Source organism: Nematolebias whitei, chromosome 1, assembly GCF_014905685.2.
Source record: "Nematolebias whitei isolate Nwh7 chromosome 1, NemWhi1, whole genome shotgun sequence".
In the NCBI taxonomy this organism is placed as follows: domain Eukaryota; kingdom Metazoa; phylum Chordata; class Actinopteri; order Cyprinodontiformes; family Rivulidae; genus Nematolebias; species Nematolebias whitei.
The window spans coordinates 8476009-8486334 of NC_056498.1; the positions used below are offsets into that span (position 1 = coordinate 8476009).

General features: G+C 45.3%; 1 protein-coding gene across 1 annotated transcript in view; it reads left to right on the plus strand.

Annotated features, from left to right (window-relative positions):
• LOC119415069 (lysosome-associated membrane glycoprotein 1) overlaps nt 1–10326 on the plus strand; it is a 19851-nt gene that overhangs the window by 1252 nt on the left and 8273 nt on the right. Inside the window, exons 2-3 of the mRNA XM_037682210.1 lie at nt 1–210; nt 970–1089. The exon at nt 1–210 is cut by the window's left edge and continues 209 nt beyond it. Of these exons, the coding sequence (XP_037538138.1) occupies nt 1–210; nt 970–1089 (330 nt within the window). The remainder of the gene's footprint in view (nt 211–969; nt 1090–10326) is intronic.

Below are 10326 nucleotides of genomic sequence, written 5' to 3' on the forward strand. Positions count from 1 at the left end.
AAATCCACCACCAAAGCTCCAACAACCACCAAATCCACCACCAAAGCTCCAACAACCACCAAAACCACGACCAAAGCTCCAACCACCACTTCACCTCCTGCTCCCACTCCTCCAACCAGTTTGACTGTTGGGAACTACAATGTGACAAGTGGCAACAAGATTTGTCTGATGGCTCACATGGCGCTGCAGATCCGACTGGCCTCAAAGGAGGTATATTTGTTCAATCCCAACAAATGCAAATGTTGATCAAAAGTCTAGCAAATAAAATTCAGGTAACCTGAAATTTGGTGACAGAATTATGGAAACCGGACGTCACAGCTAGGTTCAACCAGGTTAGTGACGACACCAGGCCTGTACAGCTGGGCTACTTGACACAGTCTTATTGTTTTAGACGCATTGGTCAAGGTAAAGCTTCTAAACAGTTTTTAGCACAAAGCTGAACCCTCAATAAAATGTTGAAAAATTTGGTAGTACCTGTGTTTATGACTCAGCACTAAGGATAGCATGGGGTATAATCTGGGTTAAGGGGTATGAATAGGCCTAGGCCAAGTTATACCCTGGTACAATGGCCTTGGCCATAGCACCAGTATACCCAGGGTCATAACCTAATCTAGGCCCCTTAAACCCCAGGCATAGTCTGGACTGGGGGTACTATGGCCTGCTACACTGATACAGATCTGTAATAGGGGGAGACCATAATAGAATGCCCAACAAAAGTACATTAAAATAATCAAAAGGCCATAGAAAAGTTGCATCCACAAACAGACCTGTAGGATATCTCTGCAGTCAGGTAAAGAGTTGTGTACCCTACATCAGAGCAATGCAGCAACACACTAGCTGTCAACGACATAGTGAGTCATTTTTGGCCATCACCCTAGTCAGGGAAAATCAGACAGCGAGCAGACAAAAGCTTATCCTGCCACTTAAGGAATGTATTCTTCTTAATTTATCCTTAATTTTACATTTCAGGCCAATGGAACTTTCAATGTTCAACCAAAAGACACCAAAGTTTCCGGCTTTTGTTCTGCAACTACAGCCAACCTGACTCTCTCCTTTAAAGAGGGCATCATCACCTTCCACTTTAACAAGGTACTTTTATTTTCCCTCTTCAAGTTGTCACACATCTGGTGTTTAAAATAAGTTGATTGGGGATCAGTTGAAATATATATTTTGCAATGCTCAGTTGGCTTGAATTTATTTGATTTTTTTTTTTGGGGGGGGGGGTGTATTTTTTATTTATTTAAGAACACTGAAACACTGATATAAAAAATTAACCTTAGAACACTTTAATGTAAATAAAGATACATAATTTTGAGCAAAGTATTAAGAAACTCGATGTAATTTTGAAATCAATTCCTGGGCCTACTTCAGTAACAACACTTTTTAGTGTCGGCTTGATTAAATTAAATACTTTTAAACAAAAATGTTTAAATTTTGTTGCCATAATAAAAAAAAAAATAGATTACTTTTCCTCAATTTTGATTTATAAAAGATACAAAAGGAGGCATATTTATATCTACATATTTTAGACCTTAGAACAATAATGAGAAATACTGTTCAGCAATCAGTTTTCTACAAACCAGAATTTTGGTGGTTTGATCCTGACCAATTAAAAAAAAACTTTTTTAATTTTAGTTTTAGTGCATCCTTATTGGAACACTCTTCAATTTCCATTATAATTTTTTGACTTGCATCTCATATTGCAGCTCTGGAAAAAAAAAAAGTGTAACTATTGGATTTAAAAACACCCATCCAAAGATGTCTCTATCCGGAATTGTGTGCTATGACTTTTATTGGCAGGACATTGAACAGAACAGAGGAAATGAGAAAAAGCATCTTCATAGGTGGGAAAAGCCCAACCTCGTTAGGAGGTGGATGTCAGACGCTCAGACAAACTCCACAGTAGAAATATAACTCAGAGTTTAAAAACGAGTCACTGAAAGTTGGACTTTACGTGTCTGAACTGCCATTTGATATGTTTAATGAGTTTTACAGTTTTACATTATTTGAGTTTTTTAACTCAAATGTATTTGTCATGGCTTAAAGTCCCAAACTCTGACTGACCTCTATGGAAGGGGGTTTGCGCTTGTAAACTCTGCTTCTCAGATCTTATACATAAAACATTGCAGACACATAAAAATTGACATTAATGACCAGATACACTTACAGTTTGGGAATATTCCAACATGTAAAGTTTCCACTTGTTGACTTGTTTGTTTGAGGCCTTCCATCAAGTCTGCACTTTTGTCTGCCTGTCTTTTGAAGAGCTTAGTCGAGGAGTGACAGACTGCTGTGTGTTTATACTGAAATCAAAATGTTATAGTCTAAATATACTTTATACAAACCATGGCAAATCTTACCTGTAAGAGCTAGGCCTTCAGTTAGGGTGAAATATTGTGACACCCCATTCAAGGCTGATGTCAAAGACCTTTAGAGTTGTGGTGGTTTGATTACATCACTTCAATTGTAGTTACATTATGTTCAGTAACTCGCGGAGAGGAAGGACTTCTCCTCTTTTTATACTTCAAGTAAAACATCTGACTGAAGGTGTCATTTTTGTTGCAGTCACCAACAATGACCTGAACAAAATTGCTAACCAAACGCAAAACAGAACAATCAACAAGAACACCCATCTGAACGCGTAACCTGAAATAATCCATGCATTTCTGTCCTAAGATTACCCAGCAGGGCAGCACGGTGGCGCAAATGGTAGAGCTGCTGCCTCTCAGCAAGCAGGTCCCTGGATCGAATCCCAGTCTTGGGGCCTTTCTGGGTGGAGTTTGCATGTTCTCTCCATGCATGCGTGGGTTTTCTCCGGGTACTCCGGTTTCCTCCCACAGACCAAAAACATGCATGTTAGACTGATTGGTAACTCTAAATTGTCCCTAGGTGTGAGTGAGAGAGTGAATGGTTGTTTGTCTCTATGTGTCCCTATGATGGACTTGCAACCCGTCCAGGGTGTACCTCGCACAGTGATTGCTGGACATGGGCACCAGCGACCCCCGCAACCCAAAATGGAAGAAGCGGGTAAAGATAATGGATGGATGGATGAAAACCTAAATTTGATATTTAACCTTCGTTATTTTAAAGCAACTACAATTTTTCTATCAATAACTGAATTGAGAATTTGCAAATGAATGCATCACAAATCTTCCTGAGGTTAAAAACCTGATGTATTGCAAGGCCTGAGTTTTGGTCCCACCCACTCTACATCAGCATTGTGACTGAGAAGGCCTTCCGTATTTGTCTGTAGAGATACCTACTTGTTGTGAGTGGGCAATTTATGAAACAAACATTGGTTACGTACTGTATCCCCAGATTCTATGAGTATAGGCGCAGCCCATTAAGGCTATCGTTAGTGGGTTTATCCCTTTGCGCGCAGTGCAGCACTGAAAACTTTAGTCAGCGCTAGGGGTTGAACGAGTATATAATTTTTAAACTCGACATTAATATAATAAAACCCGAGTAGAACTCGAGGATTTGATGACGTCATAGATCTCAAGATACAAAAATAAATAAATAAATAAAACCGCCAAAAAAGGTAATTATTTACAACAAAAAAAGACCAACAAAACATTGGGAGCGTATATTATGCTCCTACCATTTATCATACTGCAAATAAGTCACAGGAAAAACTAAACTATTATTATTAAACTGCAAACGTGAAGAGACATGCAGCACGTCAAAAACAAAACTTAAACCAAAACTGGTTCTGGTTCGGTGCATTGGACCCGGTGATACGCCATACTCTGTGATCTGCAACAGTGCAACACCGCCCCCTACGGTCATATGGTGGTCACATAATATGACGTCACTACGGATACTCGACATAACATTTTTAAACTCAATAGATGTCCTAGCAATCGATGTGTAGATTACTCGAGTACTCTGTTAATGCCCTAGTCAGCGCCCACTGGCTGTGTGGGCCTCACACCCGGTCCATATAAATTACAGTGAGACCGGGCAATCGGCTCCCAAATAGCTTTTTTTCTTCAGCCATTTAGGAACTAGTGAGGCTCAGAGCTTAAAGGGCTGCGCCCATACTCATAGAATCTGGGGTTACAGTACGTAGCCAATGTTCTATTTCGTATAGGCTTCCCCTTTAAGGCTATCACTAGTGGGTTAAAGGCAAAGCAGGGTGTAGTCTATGCCTCACTGGGTCCATTCAGACATGACATGAAGCGCCTGCTTGCACAAAAAACATTTCATCACTCAGCCTTCTGTGTGCGTAATTACGCGCTCCATGCGTTGGAGCACACCGGAGAAAATTGATCTCTGGTGAGGAAAAAGGTTGAGATAACAAACCTGCTGCTGTGAATAGGAACAACGGAGGATAAGAATTGTAACAGTGTAACGATGAACAGAGCAGACCAACAGCTCCTGAGGATGAACCGATTAATAACAATAAAATCAGCAGTTATGAACTTGTGATTGATAATAAATATCTCACACTGCGACTGCATGCAGGCAGGTGTGAGCTCAAAAGTGAAGCTCCATGAAACAAATAATAATCATTCTGTCAGAACCCTGAGAACAAAATGGGTCATGGAGAAAGTAGAAACATCATGTAGATAAAAGAGAATCAATGAACATGGCAATGACCAGGCAGCCGCCATACAAATATCCTCCACTGTCATCCCTCCATGCAGAGCCATGGAGGATGAAAACCCTCTGGTGGAATGTACGCTGAGATTCTCTGGAGGATCCAGTCCAGATGAACTGTAAACTTCAGAAATAGCCTCACACAACCAGTGTGAGAGGCGCTGGGTGGATAGAGGACGTCCTGAAGAGCTGTCCCTGTAATGCACAGACAGACGCTGAGAGCGGTGCAGTGCTGCCGTGTGCGGCACGTAACACGAAAACGCGCACACGGGACAGAGGAGGTGAGATGTTGCTTCCTCCTCTGAATTATGAGGAGGAGGATAAAACCCATCCAAGGTTATTATTCTCGATCTGAATAATCTTGTGATGCTTTTAGGAGCAAAAGCAGGGCTAGGACGCAGCACAACTGAACTGCCGTCAGCTTGAATTCTGAGACATGAGGCAGAAACAAAGAGAGCAGATATATCACATACTCTCTTTGCCGACGTCAGAGCTAACAGCAGGGCTGTTTTAAATGACAGAAATTTAAGTAAAACCTGATCTAAATGCTCAGAAGGAGCTTTGATCAGAGCATGCAGGGCCATCATTAGGTCTCACTGTGGAACTAGTGGACGTGACACCTGTCACCGAAGCCCTCATGACAGGAAGAAATAGCTGCAGCATAAGTTTTAACTGTGCTGAACGCTAAATTTCTGTCTATCAGTTGCTGTAGAAATGACAGCACGCCACCTAGTGGACATGAGATGGCCTCCACGCCTTTCTCTGCGCACCAGCGCTGAAAAACTGTCCACTTGATGTGTACAGCGTTGTAGTAGAAGCAGCTCGTGTGCCCTGAAAACGTACGCACCACATCCTGTGGGAGGCCCATCTTTCAGTGTTGCCAGATAGAGTCAAGGTTTTCCAGCCCAAAAATCTATAAAAAACCACCACATCACACAAAAATCCGCCCAATCAATATATTGTTACAGTATATTTACTGTTTGAACATGAACGTACATCAGCACAAGTCAAGGTAATTTAACAATATGTGGCAAAACGAAACAATCCAACAAAAATCTTCCCAGAGTTCCCAGCAAAATCAGAATGAAAACCGCCCAATTGGCAGTAAACTGCCCAATCTGGCCACACTGTCATATTTTCTAAACGAATCCATTCAGCGGCCAAACCCAAAGGTGCTGACCTGTTTCTGGGTAACTCCTAATCGCGCCTCCTGCCTGGAGGATAGCGTCCCCCCTCCACGGCAGTTTCCACGGCCGACCCGATATCAGTCGCTGCAGATTCGGGAACCACGGGGCGCTTATGTGCTCGGGAGCCACAAAGATGACTGACGGTTCTTCCTTCTGGACCCGGTCCAGGGTTCGTGATATCAGTGGGACTGGAGGGAACGCATAAAGGAGCATTTTTTGGCCATGGGCTGTGAGCGAAGGCGGTGGGTTGTCTCGTGGGCTCATTGAGAACCATAATTGATACTGGGCGTTCTCCCGTGTGGTGAACAGATCCACTGCTGCTCGACCCAACCTGCTCCAAATCTGAGAGATCAGCTCAGGATGGAGGCTCCAGTCTCTGTGGTGGGGACCGCCCCTCGACATTTTGTCAGCTCCCCTGTTCAGGATGCCGGGAATGTACACTGCTCTGATGGGAGAGCAGGTTTTTGTGTGCCCAACACAGCAGCTGTCTCGCGATGCGAAACAGTTGGGCTGAGTGCACGCCTCCCTGACAGTTTATGCAAGCTGCCATCACTTTGTTGTCTGTGTGGATCAGAACATGCTGATCCTGCAGCAGAGGGGCAAAATGCTGAGTCACGTTTCAGACCGTGAGACATTCTAGCACATTTATGTGAAGCGACATGTGGTCCGGCCACTGTGCTCCCACTGCCTGGGACAGACATGTTCCTTCCCAGCCTGACAGGGATGTGTCTGTGAAAACTGAGACATGCGACGTAGGCCTGCTGATGGGAACTCCCTCTGACAGAATGAGGGGGTTTCCCCAGTGATTCAGATCGGTTCTCACGGAGGGGGGCACAGAGATAATCTGCTTCTTCTGGCGCACAGGATCTATGCGCAGGCGGGTAAACCATCTCTGAAGGCGTCTCATGCGAAGCAGGCCCAGCGGAACCATGACATGAGCCGCTGACATCATCCCTAGGAGTTGTATGACCGAGAGAGCTGTTACTATGCTGCGGGGTTTGACACAGCGGAGCTGAGCTGACAAAGCTTTGGCTCTTGGCTGTGATAAACGGGCTCTCATTGTGGTTGAGTTTAACTCCCGTCCCAGATAAACAATCATCTGGGACGGGAGAACGGAACTTTTTCCCAGTTTATAGAAAACGTTGGTTACGTACTGTAACCCCAGATTCTATGAATATAGGCGTAGCCCTTTAATGCTGTCGCTTAGTGGGTTTATCCCGTCATGCGAAGCATTACACTGAAAAATTTAGTCCACGCCCACCTGCTGTGTGGGCCCCACCTGGTCCGTATAAATTATGTTAAGAGCAGGTAATCTGCTCCCAAAAAGCTTTTTCTTCAGCCACTTAGGAGCCAGTGAGGCCCGACGCTTAAAGGGCTACGCCTATATTCATAGAACCTGGGGTTACAGTACGTAACCAACGTTCTATTTTGTATAGGCTTCGCCCTTTAAGGCTGTCGCTGATGTGTTAAGGGTGAAGCAGATGTGGTCCTCGCCTCACTGGGTCCATTCGAACACCGTATGAAGCGGAAGCTTGCCCAAAAATCGTCTTGTCACTCAGCTCCCCATGTACATAATTATGCGTTGCGTAATTATTTTACCATGCACAGACACAAGCTGTGTAGTTATGCGTTCTGAATGCATGAACGCCCCGGAAAAGTTTCAACGGAGGGGAGAAAAGCTGAAAGGAGCCATGAACCAACCGGTTCATGGCTGAACAGTATGAACAGATTAATAATAACAAGAGAGCTGATTATTAATCAAATGAACTGATTGGTAACGATAGTCATGAACTGATTAATGACCATAGAACCAAAATAATAGGCACAACTTGTGACTGATAACAACATCTCACACTGTAATGCATGCAGTCAGATGTGAGTTAAACGGAGTTCCATGAAACAACAATATTCATTCTGTTAGAACACTAAGTACAGAATGTGTCATGGAACGAGCCGTCACATCACGTAGATAAAAGCGAATAAATGAGCAGGGTGTTGACCATGCGGCCGCAGTGCAAATATCCTGCATTGTCATACCATTATGCAGAGCAGTCGAAGATGCGATACCCCTGGTCGAGTGCTCTCTGAGGTTGTCAGGAGGCTCTAAATCTGATGCTCTGTAGGCTTCAGAAATGGCCTCACACAACCAGTGTGACAATTGCTGGGTGGATAACGGGCGACCTGCAGATGCATCTCTATAATGCACAAACAAATGTTGAATTTGACGCATTGTAGCTGTGCGTGCTATGTAACACGCCAACGCCCGCACAGGACAGAGGAGATGGAAAGATGCTTCTTCTTCTGATTGTGTGTGTGTGGGGGGGGGACCCCTCCAACGATATCACTCTTGATTTAAAAAAGCTCGTGATGTTTTTAGGCATAAAGCTGGATTCAGTCTTATATCAGCTGAGCTGCCATCAGCCTGAATTCCAAGACATGACGGAGCAACAGAGAGGGCAGATAAATCACTCACCCTCTTAGCGGATGTTAAAGCCAGTAGCATGGCTGTTTTAAGAGACAGAATTTAATTGGAAACCTGATTCAGAAGCTCAGATGCAACTTGGATCAGGGCTTGCAGGGCCAGCGTTAAATCCCACTGTGGAGCAAGTGGGCGTGAAACAGGCCTGCGTCTCTGTACACCTTTTAAAAAACGCTTCATCAGTGGATGATTAAAAGCTGTTCTGTCCCCGAACCCTTCGTGACAAGAAGAGATGGCTGCAGCGTACGTTTAATCGTGCTGAACGCCAAATTTCTGTCCATCAGCTGCTGCAGAAAGGACAGCAAGCCGCCTAGTGGACATGAGGTGGCCTCTACACCTTTCTCTGTACACCAGCACTGAAAGGCTGTCCACTTGATGTGAACAGCGCTGTGGTGGATGCAGCACGTGAAACCTGAATCGTACGCACTACATCTTGAGAGAGACCCATCCTCTCTAAGTGGATCTGCTCAGCGGCCAGACCAAAGGTGCTGGCCTATTCTGATTAACTCCTGATCGCTCCTCCCGCCTGGAGGAGAGCGTCCTCCCTCCACGGCAGATTCCACGAGCACCCCGATAACAGGCGTCATAGGACTGGGGACCATGATGCGTTTACGCGCTCGGGACAGAAGAGCTGTCAGTCCCTCCTCCTGAACTCGGTTCAGAAACCGTGATATCAGAGGGAGTGAGGGAAAGTGAAGAAGCATTTTGGCCACAGACTGTGAGCAAACGCGTCCACCACTAGCGGTGGTTTGTCCCGTGGGCTCAGTGAGAACCATAGTTGACATTGAGCGTTCTCTCGTGTTGCAAACAGGTCCACAGCCACTCGCAGGATTTCTGCCGCGTCTGAGCCATCAGCTCTGGATGGAGGGTCCCGGTCCCCGTGCCACAAACCGTCCTTGGACATCACATCCGCCCCCTGTTCAAAACACCGGAGATGTACACTGTTCTGATGGAGAGCAGATTTGGTGTGCCCCACACAGCATCTGTCTCACAATGTGGAACATTTGGGTTGAGCACATACACCTCCTGCTGGTTGTGTATGCAACAGTCACTTGCTGTCTGTGTGAATCAAAAACCTGATGATTCCGTAGCACAGAGGCAAAGTGTTGAATCACATTCAAAACCCGTGCGACACTCCAAAAACATTTATATGAGCTGCTGTGTGGGGGACCACAGTGCCCCCACAGCTTGAGAAATGTATGTGCCTCTGTGAAATCTGACACGTGTGACGTAGATCTGCTGACGGGAAACAGCTGATGTCACTCTGCCGGTTTCACGTGAGTTGCACTGCTGCCACCTGTCTGGAAAAATGAGTCAGCAGCAACAGATGTCCAGATAAAGCAGAATTCTCCTCCCTGCTCTGTGCGGCGGCTGCAGAGCGGCTCAACGCATTTTAATGGGAATGTTATCTCACAGTTCAAAATTGGCAAATCTAGGATAAATCTCATCTTTCCGGTCCGTTGGGACCAGGAAGTGACGAGAGTGGAACCCTGTGTTTTCCTCTCCTTCTGAGACTCTGGAAATTACATTTTAAATCAGAATTTCCTGAGCTTCTGCGAGGAGGGACAAAATCTGTTCTAGAAACGACAGAAAACATCTCTAGAGTTCCTCCGAATGGGGGTTTGAGCTGTACTGCAGCGTGAATCCCCTGCTGATAACGGTTGATCCATCCGCCTGGAGCGCGCACGTTGCCACTCCGGGAAGTGGGCACGCGTTTATGCTGTGGGCTCACATGCATACTGATGTGAGCTGGTGCGTGCTTACGGAGAAAGAAACGCGCACCCCGTTAGCAGCACGGTCCTGTTAGCACCATGGTTCTGTTAGCAATGTGGTCTTGTTAGCAGCGTGGTACTGTTAGCAATATGGTTATCTGTTAGCAGCATGGTACTGTTAGCAGTGTGGTTCTGTTAGCAGCATGGTCCTGTTAGCACCGTGGTCCTGTTAGCAATGTGGTCTTGTTAGCAACGTGGTTCTGTTAGCAATGTGGTCTTGTTAGCAGTGTGGTACTGTTAGCAGTATGATTCTCTGTTAGCAGCATGGTACTGTTAGCAGTGTGGT